At 35.1% G+C, this 21,189-nt stretch overlaps 1 protein-coding gene across 1 annotated transcript in view; it reads left to right on the forward strand.

Annotated features, from left to right (window-relative positions):
• The window catches only part of ZNF638 (zinc finger protein 638), an 84,642-nt gene that overhangs the window by 40,490 nt on the left and 22,963 nt on the right, over positions 1-21,189 (forward strand). The window contains 9 exon segments of the mRNA XM_032652393.1: positions 4,513-4,571; positions 4,784-4,836; positions 13,181-13,231; positions 15,120-15,191; positions 16,002-16,088; positions 16,365-16,433; positions 16,825-16,865; positions 18,602-18,733; positions 20,625-20,753. Coding sequence (XP_032508284.1) covers positions 4,513-4,571; positions 4,784-4,836; positions 13,181-13,231; positions 15,120-15,191; positions 16,002-16,088; positions 16,365-16,433; positions 16,825-16,865; positions 18,602-18,733; positions 20,625-20,753 — 693 coding nt within the window.

The raw sequence follows: 21,189 nt of genomic DNA on the forward strand, positions 1-21,189 counted from the left end.
TTTAACCTACATTTGATTTACCAGAACTGTGACACATGGCCATGTCTAGTTGCAGAGGATAATAAGGGGAATCAAGAATTGAATGCATAATTTAAAAATTTAAACTTTATCCTGTAGACAGTTAAATGTTACTCAAGGTTTTCAGCAGTGCTATGACATAATGAAATGGATGGATTAGAAAGGTTCATCAGGAAGTGATCTGCAGAATGAATTAGTTGGGCAAATGACTCTGAAGGCAAAGAAAGCTTAGCAAATTGATTAAAGGAAAGAAGAGAAAAGATCACTGATCCAGTTAGAGTGCTCATCTAGCCACCAGACTGTTATTAATAATAGTAATGGTTTGGGGTAGATAGTAACCTTGAGATAGAAAGGAGAAGTAGCTTATACCAGTGACTCTCAAGCAAGACTGGCTGATCATTAAATTTGGAGAACTGGGGAGATCAGTCTTCTTTAATTCTAAAATGTTTAATCTGGGAAAATGGGTGACTAAGGATACATTTAGGGTATTAGAGTGACTTATTGATAAGTTTGGTAAGGCAGCAGTGCAAGTCAGATAGCCCAATCATATTGATTTATTTTGGCTGCTTTGGGTCTGTTGTTGTGCACATGCTTTCTCTAGTTGTGGAGAGCAGGGGGCTACTCTTAGTTGCAGTGCGTGGATATCTCATTGTGGTGGCTTCTCTTTGTTGCAGAGTACGGGCTCTAGGCGTGCAGGCTTCAGTAGTTGTGGCTCGCGGGCTGTAGAGCACAGGCTCGGTAGTGGCGGTGCACAGGCTTACTTGCTCTGCGGCATGTGGGATCTTCCCCAAACAGGGCTCAAACCGGTGTCCCCTGCATCGGCAGGCGGATTCTTAACCACTGTGCTATCAGGGAAGTCCCCATATTTTACTGTTTTGATTTTCATGGTAATGAATGGGCTAAGTATCAGCACTAGAAACTAGAAAACATGCCATCTACCTGTCAAAAATGTTGATGTTCTTCAATTAAATATGGTTTGGATGGTGCTGAACTGAAGCCTTAGAATGCTAACTCCTGACTTCTGTGTTGTGACTGACCAGAGGGGATCCCCAACAGAACTCTGGTTATGGCTTCTTCAGATTAGAAGTATATGGGACAGTCTTTCTGGCCTGTTATCACAGGGGAAGACATTAAGTTTTCCTAATAGAGCAAGCCCAAAATAGGCTTGAAACTCAAACTAGAAAAGAAAGGGCAGCCCTAAAGTTTTCTTGATCCACATCTTAATTTTGGCATGAATAGTCAAAACTACGATGAAACTTTTCTGCCCACGTTTGATATTTCATGTTAGGATAGCCTTGGACTCTGGCTGTGATTCATAGAACATTCTCTTCATTTTGCTACTTCTTGGAGTCAATAATGAAATGTTAGAGAAAAGGTTAAAATTTTCTACATCCCTGTATTTAAGCCTGAAAGATTAAAATATGGGTCTGCACAACTCTGCCAAACTCAGTAACCTTGTTTTTAATCATAAGCCAGCATAGACCTCAATCCTTAACAATGATTCTTAACCAATCTCCTGAAAGCAAGCATTCTTCTTTTCCAGAGAAATGGACACATGTTGATACTGAAAATTTTCCTTAAAGGAGCAGGAGCCCTTGATAAAAAAGTAGAATCAGATTTTCCAACAAACAGTACCCTTGTAATTGTAAAATAGTGCTGCAGGTCAACCCTTTGCAAAGACAAAACAAACAAGACTTTAAAATTTTTAATTTACTGTTTTCAGCAAGATTCACGGGGACATTACATCTAAAACCTAGAGCAAGCAGCCAGCTTAGATTTAAGAAGACTGAATGGAAACAAAAGCAGTGCTGGGAAGCAGTGAACAGTGGTTTGAGTGTTATGGAAAATCTAATGAATAACAGAGATAAAACTGCAGAGATACAAGCAATTCAGAAGAGAGTTTAGTTTTACTTTAATTCAGAAACTATTTCTTGAACATCTGTTATGTGTCTGGCATTATGTTACATGCAGAAGATGCAGTGATGAACGAGGCAGATGTGCTTCCATTCTTCTTAGAACTTATTGTCTATTAAGGAAGGTTAAAAAGTCTAAAATGATTAAGAGGAAAGGCATGGTGGATACATCTAGGAGACCCAATCTGCATATGACTGGAATTTCAGAAAGAGAACATCACTTAAAAACTGGTAAAGATGTTAATTTTCATAGTTACAAAGGTGCAAGCTATAGTGATCCAGGCAGAAACAGTATAAACGTAAAAAGTAGACTAGCCTTAGATAGCTAAGCAACACATTCTCAAGGTTGAGTGGAAAAAAAGATTGATTGTAATGCAGTACATGCATTTCAAGTCAAATCCCAAGTTGTATGTTAGGACCGTATTCTCAGACATGTATGGGCTCGAAGAACATTTCATCAGTCTGTCTTTCCGAGAATATTGCTATCAAAATGAACAACTTAAGGAATGGAGAAGTTATGATATAAAATGATTGGTGATGAGTAATGAGACCATTTAAGCGTAGAGTAAGATCCAAATAGTCATTCGTATCTTTATAAACTAACATAAATTGTAAAAAAAAAAAATTACTTAAAATTAAAAACAATAATAATTTTGGTCTAAAATATGTCATCAGAAATTGGCATGGGGACTTCCCTGGTGGTGCATTGGTTAAGAATCCTCCTGCCAATGCAGGGGACACGGGTTCAAGCCCTGGTCCAGGAAGATCCCACATGCCGCAGAGCAACTAAGCCCACGTGCCACAACTACTGAGCCTGCGCTCTAGAGCCCGCAAGCCACAACTACTGAAGCCCGCGCGCCTGGAGCCTGTGCTTCACAACAAAAGAAGCCACTGCAATGAGAAGCCTGCACACCGCAACAAAGAGTAGCCCCTGCTCGCCACAACTAGAGAAGGCCCACGCGCAGCAACAAAGACGCCACGCAGCCTAAAATAAATAAATAAAATTTTTAAAAAGTGGCATGTAAGCCAAGGTGTAAGGGCTTTTAAATTTATACAGAAGAAGTCAGTGGATTCACATTTCTTTTAACACTGAAGATACCCATTAGTAGAATAAAAGTAGGAGGATGATTATCTTCTAAACCATTGGGGTGAGGAAGATGTTTCGGATAAAATCCCATATAGAACAAAAGGAAATGGCAAGGTTGCCCCAAAAGAACAGAAAACATAAAATAACATGACAACAATTTTTGTTAAGATCAGATTAGTTGAACACATTTATTGAATGTTCACTAATTGCCAAGCATGTTTTTAGGCACCAGTGATAGTGAAGAGGAGAAAGACCACAAGGAAATTAAACATATATATATATATATATACTATGTCTATTAACAGCAAGTGCTGTGGAGGAAAGTAACAGAAAAGGGAAATAGAAGTGCTCTTTTTGGGGAATGAGGAGCCGTGCAACTTTCCATAAGGTAGTTATAGAAGCTCTCATTGAATAGGTGATATTTGAACAGACACCTAAAGGAGGTGAAGGAGCAAACTGTTCCTTGGATTGAGGGCATTCCAGAGAGAAGGAACAGCAACTGCAAAAGGCTTCTCAGGTCCATGCCTATGTAGTTTGTTTTGTTTGAGAAGTATAAAGGATGCTTTAGGATTGGAAGTAGAGAAGGATGGGGAGAAGTATGTGGTAGTTTGGGGGTAGAGAGTGCATGGAATGTGTGCTGTAAACGCTTAAGTATTAGCTTTTTCTCTGAGTGTGATGAAAGGTTTTGAGTTTAGGAATGGCAAGATCAATCTGGTTCTATGTTTAAAATGGAGTGAGGGTGGGTAAAAAGGCAAAGACAGAAGCAGAGACCATTATGAGTCTATTACGGTAATTAAAGGAAAAGATTGGACCAGAGTGGTAGCAGTTAGACATCAGAAATATTATAGCACTATTTGTTTTTTGTGTTTTTTTACACCCCCTCCCCCCCAATAATAAGACTATAATTCCTCATTAAATATGACAGCTGGAATCCCGGCTTCTTTTCACAAAAATGCCATATATTTAGCCTATGCTAGGCACCATACCGCGGATGCTCAGTACTGGCAAAAAAGGAAATGCCCTGCCCTCATGGCACTGCCATTTTTTTTTTCTTACATCTTTATTGGAGTATAATTGCTTTACAATGGTGTGTTAGTTTCTGCTTTATAACAAAGTGAATCAGTTATACATATACATATGTTCCCATATCTCTTCCCTCTTGCATCTCCCACCCTCCCTATCCCACCCCTCCAGGCAGTCACAAAGCACCCAGCTGATCTCCCTGTATAGCACCATTTGAAATAATGTTTTTGAAAGGTAGTGATAAGAAAATGTAGATAAGTGATAAAAGGCAGGTTGTAAAATTACACTGTATGATCACAAATTGAAGAATTTCTCTCTATAAATAGAAAACGGTGATTAACATTTATACTTTAGGGTAGGAATATTTTAGATTTATGTACGTGTGTGTTTCTTATGCTTTTGTGTATTTTCTAAATGGTTTTTAATAATTGGGGAAGAAATTAAATTTTTCAAAATACTTTTCTTTCATAGAACAAAGAGGTGAAGAAAAAGTTATCAGATTCAAAGAAAACATCTGCATCTACTTTAAAGTAAGTAATTCCATCATCCCCTATGTGAGAATGACTATGCATATGAATTAAATTTTTTTAATTTTTACAATGACATTTTAAATATATTTTATCATCCTGACTCCAGTTTAAATGGGACATCATTCAAACTGAATTATTTTAAACTTTTTTAGATTTAAGCTTTGCATCTTTAGAAGTTTATTCTTTGCTAAATTTTTTTCTCCTTTTAATAGAAAAGATACAGATGCTTCCAAGGCTGTTGAAACTGTGACTTCAGCTTCTGCTAGTAAGTTGTTACTTTCAGTACTCCTCCAAATGAGTATGTTTTGTCAGATGACTAGAAACTTCTTGTAAGATGATGCTAGGAAAACATTATTCATTGTGCTTTAGGAGAAGGGGGACCCACACTGGCTCCTGTATTAAGCTAATGGTTAATGTTAAGTGTTTAATTATGAAATCTCTTGTGGAATAAATATAAGGACTCAATGAGATAATGTATGCAAAGTACCTATCATAGTTCCATAGTTAATAGCTATTTAGGTTAATTTTGCAGTGTCTGTCTCCATTCCCTCCCAGTAAACTGATAAGACAAAACATAAAGGTATGTTAAGATTGCTTGTGTGGTCCCCTTTGCTTTTGAAAGTCTAAGAACCAAAAAGTAAACAAAAAAGACTGAACAGAAATAGATGATATTACACTCATGTGTTACTTCTTTACACACAGGCAAATACTTCAGGTCTTTATTATGAATCTAGCTAAATGAATTTTGCATACAGTTTTAAACCCAGTTTATTTTTTTCTCAGTCCATTTAGGATTGGAAATGTCGAGAGAAAAAAGTTATTGCCAAAACATACACTCTTGAATCTAGTAAACAGTGTGATAGTGAAGGACAAGACATAAACAATATATTAGGAAACTTAAATTGTGTTTTGTATGTTATCTTTTTGAAAGGTAGGTAGTTTATGGATTTATATTCAGAATAGATAAAAGAGTTTTTGGTATTAGAACTAATATTCAAGTGACTGGAAAATTGGATTGTGTAGAATATCTCAGTTTTCCATAATGTTTAGTTGGATAATGTCCTGAAGTTATTGGGAGTTAGTGGAGGTGACTATGAGTGGCTTCTGGAAGGCAATAAATTTTTACTAAAGTTTTAAATGTGAACGTGTAAACGGATAATATTTAGAGGCAGAAGATACTTCAGTTAGGCAGATGACATAAAAAAGGTAACAGAAAGGCCTTGAAGAGTAGTGCTGGGGTGTTTTTTAATCTGACCCCATTAACAGCATTTCTCAAAATGTGTTGCATGAAAGACTTATTCATAGAACATGTTTTGGATCAGGTGAAGTTTAGGATATGTATTATACCTTTTTTTTTCTTTAAAAAATAATCCACAAACCCATTCACTTTATGAAATCCTGCAGGAAAGAAACCTATTTAACTTTGTTTAACCCACTGTTTCCAAAGCTTGGATAAGTGCACCCCATTTTTTCTGTGTAAGACCTAGTAATAATTGGTACAAACTCTGGGAAATTTCCTTAGAGAATAAAGAACCACTAGTTGTTTAGGATTCTCATGTAGATTGGATACATGGAGTGATTGAAAAATCCTATTGAGAAAACATTTGGGATTCACTTTCAGGTAATTAGGACCTGATATTAAAAGGTTAATTAAAATGATCTGGTATGCTAAAATCTGAATTTTTATTATACAGAATTTTTTAGTGGATAATATATAAAAATTTTAAAAATAATTTAAAAATTTCAAGGTTTCAGGCCGGATGGAGTTTTCTAAACGAATGTAGTAATGTTGATTATAATAAAATTCAGCTGCAGTGATTTCTTTGACCTGGGGGAGAACATTGCTAAATATCAGTTATCAAGGAATATCTATGGGAGATATCATTTAGTCAATCACATGGCATTGAAAGTGGGATACCTAGGAAAATTTTTTGTTAAGTTTAAGGTCTGAATTTTGGGAATGGCCCTAACATAATAAAAGTAATGCGTAGGGGGAGAAGTGCTTCAAGTTAAGTACTTCCTCCCTTCTAATATAAATGTAGAAAGAAAGAGAGGAGCCCAAGGCTGAGAAAGTGTCAGGTGAGAAAGATAAGATAGCTTTTTGAGATCAGCAATGTTAGGTTGAAGAGGGATAGGAAGTCAGGGTAGTTTTTTTTTTTTTTTTTTAAACATCTTTATTGGGGTATAATTGCTTTACAATGGTGTGTTAGTTTCTGCTTTACAACAAAGTGAATCAGCTATACATATACATATGTTCCCATATGTCTTCCCTCTTGCGTCTCCCTCCCTCCCACTCTCCCCATCCCACCCCTCCAGGCTGTCACAAAGCCCCGAGCTAATATCACTGTGCCTTGCGGCTGCTTCCCCCTAGCTATCTACCTTACTACGTTTGTTAGTGTGTATATGTCCATGACTCTCTCTCAGTCAGGGTAGTTTTAAGGAGAACTTTGGGGGCTTCCCTGGGGGCTTCCCTGGTGGCACAGTGGTTGGGGATCCGCTTGCCAGTGCGGGGGACACGGGTTTGAGCCCTGGTCCAGGAGGATCCCACATGCCGTGGAGCAGCTAGGCCCGTGTGCCATGGCTGCTGAGCCTGCGCTCTGGGGCCCGCAAGCCAGTGCGCCACGGCTGCTGAGCCTGCGCTCTGGGGCCCGCGAGCCACAGCTGCTGAAGCCAGTGTGCCGTGGCAGCTGAGGCCCGTGTGCCTGGAGCCTGTGCCTGGAGCAGGAGAGGCTGCCGCGGTAAGGGGCCTGTGCCCCGCAGCGGGGAGTGGCCCCCGCTCGTTGCAACTAGAGAGGGCCCGCGTGCACCAGCGAAGACCCAATGCAGCCAAAAATTAAATAAATGAATAAATAAATAAATTTACTTTTAAAAAACAAAGAGAACTTTGGTTATAAGCACAAATCTAAAAGGATGTAGGAAAGTACAGGGAGGGAGCAAAAGCCTAATTTTATCAGAAAGGGAAACTTTAGAACTTTTACCCAGTGCTAATTACTTACTTAGCACTGGGCTATATGCCCATAATTAGATGCGTATTATAAAGTGGTTAGGATACATCAGAGAGTTATTTCTAAGTAGTTTATAGTTTAACTTGTGCCAGAAGACAGAAAACAAGGGAAAGAAACTTGCCATGGTTACACTATTTATAGTAGACAATTTGTTATTTCACTTAATATTTCAGACCACCGTATGAGTCTAGTTCATACTGTTCTCCTTTGATAGATGAGGAAACAGATTCAGAGAGGTTAAATGACTTACTCAGGGTCACATGGAAGAGTTAGTATTCAAACCCAAAACTGTATGCTTCCCAAGCTTTTCACCTATACTAAAGTACCTCTCTGAGAATGAAAACTTGTTCTATATCTGCTTTGATTGCTCTTCTTTTATCTTCCCTTCATTGTTTCCCTAAATGTCTGTTCCTCTTCTCATGTCCTACTTTTCTTGCTGGTTGATTTCTTTCCTTTCCATATCTTTAAGGACCAATGACATCTCCCATACATACATAAACCTCTTCTGCCCCCTCCAGTTTATGCCTCATTTTCTTATATTATCTAACAACACCACTAGTTATCCAGTGTAGGAATCTATTAGTAATCCTTTACCCTGTCTTGTCTTCTTTTTTGTCCCACCCAGTTCAAACTTAAATAACATCCTTCCTAAATAACATCCTTCCTCTTCTCATCCAATAGGTGGCTGATTCAAATTAGTTCTCTCTTGAATATACCTCAAATTATCTCACCTTTACTCCATCACAGCTGTAAATGTTTTAGTTTAGACTCACATTTGAATTTTTGAAGATAGCCTCCCGACTGGCGATTTTTATTCTACTCTGCTCTGGTATTAACACTCTTGCCCTGAGGTCACTTTAAAGCAGATCTGATCGTTCCACTCCTAGTGACCCACAGGGGAAAACCCAAATTCTTCATAACGACCCCTTCCCCTTTGGCCCAGATGACTTTTTCAATCTCTTGTCACGCAACTGTATATTATGTTTAAGCTACTCAGAATAGTTTATTTTCCAGCTGTGCTATTTCATTTCTTGGGTCTTTATGCTATCCATTTGTGTGGAATCATTGTCTAAATTCCAGTTAACTTCACTTATTAAGCGCTTATGAAGTAGTTATTTAGTAGGTGCCAGGCCTCGTGCAAGGTATTGAAAATACAAAGTCAATTAAGACTCCTTTTGGAGGGTCGAGGTGGGGCAAATTCTAATTTATCTTTTAAGGCCCATCTCAGATGAAGCTTCTTTGTGATACCTTCCCTGACTCTTAGGCAGTTAAATGCTCCCAACTCCCTCCTAGAAATACTGTATTGTGTACATTAAATCACTTGGTATTAATAGGTTGTTAATAAGTCTGTCTCTTTCACTTGGCTGGGTAAGGGAATATTTGTAGTTTTATTTTCTGTACCTTAATATCTAATGTGGTGTAAGGGTTCATGAATAAATATTTGCTGGAAGAAGAGTATAGGGATACTCAAATCACATTTGTATTAGTGTCATAACTGAACCCATGGAAGGCAACTAGAGATTATCATACTAAGTGAAGTAAGTCAGAAAGAGAAAAATAAATACCATATGATATCATTTATGTGGAGTCAAAAATATGACACAAATGAACCTATTTATGAAACAGAAACAGAATCACGACATAGAGAATATGTGGTTGCCAAGGGGGAGGGGGGCAGGAGAGGGATGGATTGGGAGTTTGGGATTAGCAGATGCAAATAGAATGGATAAACAACAAGGTCCTACTGTATGGCACAGGAAACTGTATTCAGTATCCTGTGGTAAACCATAATGGAAAAGAATATGAAAAAGAATGTATATATTTGTATAACTGAGTCACTTTGCTGTATAGCGGTAATTAACACAACATTGTAAATCAGCTATACTTCAATAAAAAAAATAACTGAACCCTTGGAAAAACACATAGTGAACCAAAATTTTCTGATTTGTCATTCTTGAATTAATGATTATTTTCTTCTGTAAGATTTTATTGGTTTCCTTTTTTTTTTTTTTGCGATACGTGGGCCTCTCACTTGTGGCCTCTCCCGTTGCAGAGCACAGGCTCTGGACGCGCAGGCTCAGCGGCCATGGCTCACAGGCCCAGCCGCTCCGTGGCATGTGGGATCTTCCCAGACCGGGGCACGAACCCGTGTCCCCTCCATTGGCAGGCGGACTCTCAACCACTGCGCCACCAGGGAAGCCCCCCCCTTTTTTTCTTAAGTGCATGTCTTTTTATCTTTTCAATTCCCAGATGAAAATGACTTTTTTTAAGTCAGTTATTTCCTCAGTAAAAGCACTCTGCCCAAATAGTTCCCACATGTGAGTTCCAGCAAACCTTAAAGGAAGTAATAACTCTAGTTCTGATTTCAACTATTCCATAGCATGCAGAGGAAAGGAAAACATTCTTTAAAAGGGAGTATGGAGGGGGAGGGGAAACAGGAAGGAAAAAACAGGCTAATACCAGCATCAAATGCTGACAGAGACACTGCACACTTAGCACAATGGCTAAAATAAGAAAATAGTAATACCAAATGCTATTGAAGATGTGGAGAAACTTGTACATTGCTGGTGGGAATGTAAAATAGTATGGCCATTCTCGAAAAAAGTATTGTAGTTTTTTAGCAAAACTAAACATGTGCTCACCATAAGACCCAGCAGTTACACTCTTGGGCATTTATTTCAGGCAAGTGAATTACATTTCACACAAAACCTGTTCACACAAAACCAGTACACAAATATTTATAGCCTCTATTAATAGCCAAAAGCTGGGAGCAACCCTAATGTCCTTCAGTAGGTGAATGGCTGACTAAACAAACGGTGTTATGTCTGTAGCATGGAATACCTACCACTTAGCAATAAAAAGGAATGAATTATTGATACATGCAACAACTTGGATGGATTACAGAGGAATTGTGCTGATTTTAAAAACTCAAATCTAAGAAAATTATGTATTGTAAGCTTCTATTTACATAACATTCCTGAAATGATAAAATTAAAGAGATAGAGAACAGATTAGTGGTTGTCAGGGATTCTAGGGGAGGGAGGAGATGGCTCTTTCTATAATGGGTAGTAGGAAAGATACTTGTGGTGGAACTCCTCTTTGTTTTGACTGATGGTCACCATAATCTACATGTATATGATAGAATTTCATAGAACTAAATATACTTTACACGCATGGAACCTGGGGAAAATGGAATGTTTGTAAATTACATCAATGTCAGTTTCCTGTTTATGATATAATACTTAGTTATGCAAAATATTACCATTAGAGGAAAGTCCATGAAGGGTATATGGGATCTCTCCCTATTATTTCTTACAACTCCATGTGAATATACAGTAATCTCAAAATTAAAAGTTAGAGGAATGTTTTAAAATGCTGATAAAGCTATCATACTAAATTGGAATTATAGAACAGTTTCACTTCTGAATATTTGATGTAAAGTCTTTAAGTAAAATTTTAGTGTCTGGAAGTATATTAAATGAATAACATAGTATGCCCAAGAGGGGGACAGGGGTCATGTCAGAAGTATAAAGATGGTTCAAAATTAGGAAATCTGTCAGTTCCATTTACTATATTAAATAGAGGGAGATAAATGCTGAGAAACTCTTCAAGTAGGTGACTACTTCCTTAATATGATAGTGTGTTTGTGTACACATACTTTATTTATTTATATGCATAACAAATACGCATATATCAAGTCAAAAGCCATCATATGCTTAAGAGTTAAACAGTAGAAGCATTCCCATTAAAGTTGGAACCCAAACAAGGGATACTCATCATCACTTGTATGAGTTAAAAAATATTGTTCTAAAACTAATAGCCATTAGCTGGTGCACTACAAGTCAAGAGGCATAAAAATTGGAACGTATGATAAAACATTATTGTTTGCAAATATATACGTATGATGGAAAACCCAATAGAGTCTATTGAAATGCTATTAAATAATTAGCCATCTTAATTCTCTAAATCACTATAAAGTTTTAATTGCTTTATTACATAAAAAAGAACCATTCATACTAATATACTAATAAAATATTAATATACTAATAAAATATTCCACTTATAATAATAAAAAAAGTAGAAGCTATGAAAAGAAAACTTTTAAATACTAAGAGGCATAAAATAAGGCTTAAATGAGAAAACAGCTCATTTTTGGATAGAAAGCCTTTCACCATTATAATATGCCTTTTTTTCTTATATTAAAAGATAAATATTAGGAACCTAATACCAGTAAAGATTTTTTGAATCTATATAAGCTGATAATAAAGTTTATACATAGAATAGACAAGAAAATTCTGCAAAGGAAGAGTAATTAGGACAGAACAGCACAAACAGATATTAAAATATAAAGTTAAAAGATTTATATAGTTTCATATAATTGCATAAATAGATAAGAGATCAGTAGGACAGAATAGATTCCATGAATACTCCCCCAAGCATATGGAATATCAGTAAATCATTATGGTAATATTTCAGATTAGCAGGGAAAAGATGAATTATTCATTAAATTGACTAGACTCTTTGTAAAGTATATAGTTTATAGTATCAAAATAAATTACAGGGACTTCCCTGGTGGCGCAGTGGTTAAGAATCCGCCTGCCACTGCAGGGGACATGAGTTTGAGCCCTGCTCCGGGAAGATCCCACATTGCCGTGGAGCAACTAAGCCCGTGCGCCACAACTGCTGAGCCTGCGCTCTGCAGCCCGCGTGCCACAACTACTGAAGCCCACACGCTTAGATAAGCCTGTGCTCCGCAACAAGAGAAGCCACCGTAATGAGAAAACTACGCACCTCAACGAAGAGTAGGCCCCGCTCGCCACGACTAGAGAAAGCCCGCGCACAGCAACGAAGACCCAGCGCAGCCAAATAAATTAATTAATTAAATAAATTAAAAAATAAATTACAGCTGGATCAGAGATTTAACATGATTCATAGACAGTAGTTAAAAGTATTGAAAGAAAATGTGGAGGGTTTTTTGGTTTGTTTTTAATTTCAGAATGAGAAAGTCCTCCCCTATCAGGAAGACATTGATTACACAAAAATTTTTTTATAAGTATTTCTCATAACTTTTTAAAAGGTTGTTACCTATATGATACAGATTAATTTTAATGTATAAAGAACTCTAATAAGAAAATCCTCAAAACCCAAAAGATAAATTGGCAGATATTAAGAATAGACAGATCACAAAGAAATAGAGATGAATTTACACATATGAAAATTGACACAGCTTTACTTAAAATTTAAGAAACAAAGATTAAATCATACTAGTTTCTAGCTCAGATTGGAGTGATTAATAACTTCTTTTACATACTGTGTTTGTGTGGAAATGGGAAGCCCCACTCTTGTATACTATTGATGAATATTAATTGGTACAACCTTTCTGGAGGACAGTTTCATGTTTGTTAAAATTTAAATCTATCCCTTTGTCTCAGCAAGTCCATGGCTAAGAATTTGCCTATAGTTATAGTTCCATGGGCATACAAAGATGAGTATAAGGATGTTTCCTGCAGTGTTTTTACCAAAATTATGCTAAGTTAGCTCTTTCCTAAATCTAAGTGATGTTTTTTGTAATGTGATACTGATATATTTTTCTTGTTATTTTAGCCAAACCTGGACAAACCAAGACATCTGCAGCCAAAGTAAATAAATCTTCAGGTATGTTTTCTGTATTAGGATCCTAGACATGTTAACTTTAAATTATTTAAGCAGTTTTTATCAGTAGTCTTGGATCTCATGTGACACAGTATGTGCTGAGTATATACCAATCTGTGAAATTTATAGTCATCTAGAAGTTTTGAGAAAGCAGGTTTAGTAGATAATGCTCTTTCCTTGCAGTGATTATCAAAATAAAATAATTTAACTGGCAAACTGTTTCTCATGATGAATATTGGCAATATTTCCGTCTTTCTCTTTTATTGAGGTCTTCTCTGTTTACTTTCTTTTATAAACAAACTTACAGCAAATTATGTTCTTTTTGCATTTTTATGGGCTATAGTGGATTTTAAAGTAATATTAATTTTTTTCTCCTTCCTCTAGCATTATCCCCATTTCTGTTTTTCCTCCCATTTCTGCTAAATGCTGGTTAATTCAGAGTCATCTTTTTAAGAGGATAGAGATCAGTGTATTACATTGTCTTTATAATGGTAGGAAGGAAAGGAAGCGGTCTTGAACCACTGTTGGTGGCAGATCCATAATTATCATATAGTAGTTTCTTAGAAGCAGTAATCTGAGGGAGTCAGGTGTGGCTAGAAAACATGTTTTGAAGATGCACTGATTTAGCAAACAGTTTGATATTACTTTAATAGTAAGTTTATAGGAGTCATTGGTGGAAATCTGGGGGAGTGGGTGCTAAAACCAGTAGCTTCCCCCTTGAGTGTTGGAAATTAATTCTAGATATTTTTTCCTTAAGTTCTGGTACCCAACTAGAAGTAGTAAAGTGAATCGACTTGTGGTAGTAACATAGGATAGTGAAAGAAACACCTTAAGAGCTCATGGGGCTAAGGTTACTGCAGTGTGACAAAACTTGGGAATTACTAAGAAATGACTGGTTGCGTGACAATCTATAAAGATTGGTATTTCTCTTTATTAGCAATAATTAAGGTCTGTCTTTGGATATAAAGTGTGGATTTGTAAACTATTCTGATTAAATTTTGCAGACGTCGGTAATTCTTTTTGTTTGTTTAATAACTTCAAAAGCATGGTCATATTCTCACAGAAGGTCCTGTTAGGTAGTTAAGGCAGTTACCACCCTGGTTTATAAATGGGGAAACGTGCACAGAAATCAGTAAATTCCCCCAGCCTTCACACCTTGACTTGGAATTCAACTTGAATTCACTGACTTGTGATCCTGGGCTTTTTCCTTATACTACCTTGCTCGTTGGGCATCCTAATTTTCAGAGCTAAACCTCCTGTTGGTCTCTGAATGCTCTCTGAATGCAAAGGTTTTTGACTCTGGTAATCTTTTTAGTGACACTTAGATGATCACAGTCTTTATAAACAGCATCATTTTGGAATATAAGCAACAGTAATATACATATGTAGAAAGAAGGGTCAGACAGTTTAAATAATCCTGTTCAGATAGGGATTTGACTATTTTGAAATAGTCTTTATGTGGCCTGACAATGATATAGGTATTCTTAAGTGCTTTTTAATCAACTGGGAGCCAAGGAAGCATGAGCTGGGAGGTCCTCAATATAACTGCTTTTGGAGCCATTAAAGGCATCATGGGCTTGTGTTTATATCCTTGAGGTTAGTAATTTTGCTTCTAATTACTAAGTTGATACACACATTTAGAGATCTGTGTAACTTGCCTGAACGCTGTTTTTAAGTACCCCAAAGGGGAGGTGAATTCTTATTTCAATGATATTTTTCTTCCTAAAGAAATTATCATTTCTAATTTAGCAAATGACCTGTGTCCCTAAAGATGATAACATTTTGTTTTGAATAAAATATAGTTTGTTGCTCTTATATTCTTTGTGAGGTTCTTTGGGAATTGTTGATATTAGTTAAATAAATCAGTTTTGACTAAGCTTTTGTGATTTAGGGAAATCAGCGGGTTCTGTAAAATCTGTGGTAACAGTAGCTGCTAAAGGTAATAAAGCTTCAATCAAAACAGGTAAGACTGTTGGAAAAGAGAGGTTATATTAAGTTTATTCTTAATTCTGCGTTAAAGAATGTAATAAATATGATATCAAAAGCAAGTTTTAATTTGTAGTATATAACATCTTGAAAAGTTTAGTAAATAATTCTTTGATATTTAGAACCTGACACACATAGGACTTCTGTTTTTTGATGCTTTGGTCTTTGACAGTATATCTGCCATTGCAGTTACATTTTTGTTTAGGAAACATTTCTGACAGCCATATAATCATAGGTTGCTCTGCCACTTTCCCCCCCGTTTAATCTTTTTTTTACTCATTTTTTTTAGAGCTGTCACTTCATATTACCTTCCCCAGCTTGTAAAATTCCTCTGATACTTGTTACTTTAAAGATTTTCTTTCCATGTTACAAGGATGTATCCTCCATAAAGAAATGGAACACTAAATTGTAACATGTTGAAAATAACATGTTTATTAATATATTTTTCCAATTGACTAATGTAATTTTAAAGAATCTTTGTGGAAGTTATAAAATAATGATTTTTATGTGTGTGATTATGATGTACTTTTGCCACATGAGGATTTCATAATTTGTGAATCATTAATAGCCCTCAACAAAAGTTGTATCTCAGTTTAAATTTGCTTTTAATCTTATTGGTAAACAGATACTGAAAATAAATGGAAATAAATATGTGGAATAATAAATATGTGGAAAAGAGCTGCTTTTATAATGAAGTTGAACTACTTATTTACTAATATATTAGTATGAAACATGCTAAATGACTGAATAGACCCTTAGAATAATGGTTCAACTCTACTTTTAAAAGCAAAATCTAGTGGAAAGAAGTCTCTAGAAGTCAAAAAGGCTGGAATTGTCAAATACAAAGACGCCAATAAACCTGTGATTGTACCAGGTAAGCTTGAAATGCTGTCATGCAGTGCTTTCTTTTCATTAAATCCTATTGGTATACACTCTAGGTATATTTTGAAATAAAACTTTTTGCTTAAAAATCTTCAATAGGATTATTTGGTGTTTCAAAGGAAAACTTGTATTAGCTTTGTCTTAAATCAGGTCAGCCTAAGGAGACTTGAAGTAACAAAATAAACTAGCTTAAGTTCCTCTTTAGATTCATTAGTTTAATTATATTAGTGTATTTTTCTAGACTATTAAAGCAGACTATTTCATGCAGAAAACTCTGAAATAAAGACGAGTGTGGAAGTCAAAGCCACTGAAAATGGTGCTAAAGAAACTATTTCAGGTAGGTTAATAGAAATTTTATTTTGTTCTCTTATGTTTAAAGATAGAAAATTAAATTTTAGGTGAATAATTTTGTGTCATATATATATATATATATATATATATATATTTCAATACCAGAGTCATACCTAAGTGAAATTAAGAATATTATGATTCACGTCTTCACCTTGTCTCTTGATTAGTCTGAAATTTTGCTCTCAGAAAGAATAAAACTGAATGTATTATTGAAAAGCCAGTGTTACTTATGTAGCTATATCCTACTTAAATTCTCTAGTCTTTTGCCCACTGTATACATTTTCATGTAGCTACTATTTAATCCATTGTGGAATAAAGTGGGATCTTGATAAATAAAGTATATCTGCATGAATTCTTATTTTATTTTGTATCTTAAGAAGCTGCTTTGGAGGCCACAGAAAATGAACCAGTTAACAAGGTCAGCTTTTATATTTTACTTATTTTTATAAAGCTTAAGAAATTTTGACACAATGTATTTTTCTTACTATAAACCTAGGTAAAAAATACACAGATTTGGTATGGTGAAAAATCCTGGTCATTGGAGACTTCTAAAATACGGTTTGAGTTAAAAAAAATCTTGAGTTACAAAAATTTAGGTGCAGATTATCAGTAAATGTACATGTTATTGAGGATAACTTTTCACTGAGAAGAAAATGTTAGGCCAGTTGGGCTTTTGAATAGATAACAGGTTGTCAAATTAGAACCAATGGAACTTTGTGAAATTTCTTTTTCCTTAGAAGCAAATTGGAGATATGTTAGTATTTAGAATACCATTTATTTTTTGTGTTTTTAGAGGAGCAAGTGGAGTTTGCAGTTCTATTTGAAGGGCATAAAGTTCACTTTATTGTTTTCATGTGCTTATATCCGTTATTATGAATATATTAAGATTTCATTAATTTAGACTTTACTGGTTAAGATCTTGAGATCCTTCAGGTGCTCAGGTTAAGTTTATTTTAGACTGGTTGCTCCATTCTTCAAGTAGTAACTAAGTAAGTAGTATGTGTTAACTTACTGTTTTGTTTTAAGAAGAATATTGTAAAACACCAGTAGAGTATCTTAGATTTACTTACTGCACTTTAGAAAGAATCTATTTTTTATACATATATAAACTTATTCATCTTATTTATTATTTTATTTTTGGCTACGTTGGGTCTTCGTTGTTGCACGCGGACTTTCTCTAGCTGTGGCGGGCGGGGGCTACTCTTTGTCGCAATGCACAGGCTTCTCATTGCGGTGGCTTCCCTTGTTGCAGAGCACGGGCTCTAGGCACGCAGGCTTCAGTAGTTGTGGCACACAACCTCAGTAGTTGTGGCGCACAGGCTCAGTAGTTGTGGCACACGGGCTTAGTTGCTCCGCGGCATGTGGGATCTTCCTGGACCAGGGCTCGAACCCGTGTACCCTGCATTGGCAGGCGGATTCTTAACCACTGTGCCACCAGTGAAGCCCAGGAATCATTTTTGAACACAATTTACTTGCTAGTTAAAAATCGTTCTCAACTAGCTTATGAAAATTATAATTTCCCACCTTCCCCCACCAAAAGAAAAGTCACAAGTTGCCACATTTATGCCTTTGGGGATTTCGCCAACATCCACTAAAGGAAAAGTTGGCATTTATGAGAGTGATCTTGAAGAATAAAACAGATCTGAGAGAAGAGAAGGCAGAAATGAAAGTATTTACTTTGTAGTGGGGATCGGGTTATGGGGTAAGGATCCTAAGAGACTAGGTAAGCTTTTTTATATTGCCAACAAGGGATTATTTTACTCAGTAAGATAAAAGAATATGCACCAATTTGGAGCATGGGGATCTTGGCATCACAAGGCACAGGAATGGCAACAGTACATGAAAGGAAGGAGCTGTAGTCAGAGACAGGCAAACCTGTGTTTTTAAATTTATTTTTAAGCAGTGGTTGCAGAAGAGAACTAAAGACCTTGACTAGATGACAGATGGTATGACTGAATTATTCTGTGTACTTGAAGAGTGGAAAAGTGCATTTTGTTTTGTTTTTAATTTGTGGTTTAGACCAGCCTTCTGAATTAATCAGATTTAGTATTAAATACAATTTAAATACTAACATAACATATGATCTGCAGTGTAAATTTAAGTAAATATAACAGCAGTTAAGTTTTAATGTCAATTCTTAAATTGGTTTTGAAGGAAACAGAAGAAATGTGTGTGGTACTTATTTCTGATTTGCCTAATAAAGGATATTCTATTGAAGAAGTTTACAACCTAGTAAAACCATTTGGTGGTTTAAAGGATATTTTGATTTTATCATCTCATAAAAAGGTAAGAGTTGAAAATAGTTGTGAATTCATGTCTGCAAGCACATTTTGAAAAACATTAACTTCACAAAACTAGGACGAAAGGGTTTAAGAGTAGCACCTCAGAATAAGCTGCCTCGAGTTAAGGCATTTTTAAAATATAAAACACAGATAATCCTTTATTTTAAAAATACATTATTCTAATCAGATGTAGTTTTACGTTGGGAAGGATGGATTTCCCCATTGAAGTTTTGCTCAAACGTTTAGTTTAACAGAAAATACTTTACGTCTCTAATATGTTAATACAAAGTTTTTTAAACAACTTATAAAATTTTGTTGAGCACTCTTTACTATCATTTCTGGGTTTTTTTTACCCGTTATACTCAAATGGGAAATAACCATTTTCAGACTCAGACTAGTGAAGTCATCAGTATTTAGAACAACCTAGATTTATCTGTATGTCTTCAGTTTTCTATAATGAGTATATATTGCTTTTGTAATTTAAAAACAAAACAAAATATTGTTAATAATGAACAACTTGTGGAAGGTATTTTATAGGAAGTGAATTTCAGGGAAGTTTAAATAATGGAAACAACACCGTTAAGAGTGGTGGGAAGTAGTGTTCTTACTATAGGAAGGAGTTAATGATCACTAGAGATTTTTGAGAGTCAAGCAAGTGTGCTTAAGAAAACAAAGTAGGAGGGGAGAGTAAGTGTAAGTAGTCATATGCAGTTTTACCTTATGTTAAAAGTAGATTATTTGAATGGTTGCACAACTCTATAAATGTACTAAATATTAAAACCCATTAAATTGTACACTAAAACAGGTGAATTTTATGATACGTAAACTGTATTTCAATAAAGCTGTTTTCTAAAAAGCACATTATTTGTAATGTTTAGAGATGGACAAGAATAAGAAAGAATACATTTTTTAATGTAAGAATTTTATGTGATGACACATTAAAATAGGGGGAAATTGTGGGAAACTGGGAATGAATAATTCAAATTCATACTTTGCATCATATACCAAAGTGGATGTGTATGTAGATAAGTATAGAATCCAAATACAGAAAATCTAGATTATTTGTGCCCAGTTTTGATTAGAGTTGAGTAGAATTATTTGGAGATTTAATTATTTGGAGATTTAATATTTTTCTAGACGTTATATGGAAAAATATCAGATTCAGTCATATAAACATTTTAAACATTTGTGAAGCTAAAATTAACATAAAACAAAATGGAAATAAAAAATTTAAAATATTTATGTAAAATGATAAACACAGTTCATATAAACATGCTATAAAATATTAAAGTTTAATAAATAAATTGGCAAATGACATAAAGAGAATTTATTTTTTAAAATTACAACTATAAATAAAAATATGGACTATTTCCACCTCATTAACTATCAGACATATGGAAGAATGTTCAATCTCTTTACTTACCCAGGTATGAAAATTAAAACCAAAACGTATGGAGTTACAATTTGACACTTATGAAAACAACAAAATAAAAAATAACTTGGTAACCATTACATGTTTCTTTGATTCTTTCATTCCTCATATTTCTCATATTTTGTCAATCATTAAATTTATTTACTCAGTAAATGTTCATTAAATGTTTGCTACATGCTAGATACTGCTCTAGGTACGAAGGGTATAGTGATGAATAAGATAAATAAGATTTCCCTAGTGTCATTTACTACAAAGTCCCTTCTTATTTCTCTTTAGTATTGCCTTATGAGTTCAGTCATTCATTATTTCTTGGTTATGGTCGTAATGTTCTAAGGAATGCTTTTTTTATCTTAAAAACATTTACTGAGTTATTCAATTCTTTTGACTCTTTAAGTATTAAATTTTTTTAAGAAAAAGTAACTTAAGATTTATTTTTTCATTCTTATAATTTGTATTTTAAAAGGCATTTATAGAAATAAACAGAAAATCTGCAGATTCTATGGTAAAATTTTATACCTGCTTCCCAATATCACTGGATGGGAATCAACTCTCAATAAGTATGGCTCCTGACAACATGAATTTAAAAGACGAGGTAAATAATAGACTTACCATCTTATTCACTAGAATATTATTAAATTTTTAAATCAGATTTATTATAGTCCATTATGTTTTCTAGTTTTCTTCTTTGGGTCACATATTTTCTCTCAAACACTGAGAAAGCGTCTTCCTATATTTCTCCATAGTTGCCCATCTCATTGTTTGAGAGTTACCTCCATATTGAGGGAATCCAATCCCTCATGTATGTTGGAATGGGGAAAAAAAAGTTGAAAACGGTAGTCTGTAAAGAACCCTATTCTTATCTCACTGCCATTATCTGTCATCCAAACTGGAATTCCAGAGGTTACCTTTATAATTTTTTCCTCTCATTTCTCGTAACCAGCTGGTCACTAGGTCTGGTCTGTTTTAACTCCTGAATATGTCTGGAATTTCCCTCTTCATCCCATTCACCATTGCCTCACCTCTTTAAA

The sequence above is a fragment of the Phocoena sinus genome, chromosome 13 (genome assembly GCF_008692025.1).
Source record: "Phocoena sinus isolate mPhoSin1 chromosome 13, mPhoSin1.pri, whole genome shotgun sequence".
NCBI classification, from domain to species: domain Eukaryota; kingdom Metazoa; phylum Chordata; class Mammalia; order Artiodactyla; family Phocoenidae; genus Phocoena; species Phocoena sinus.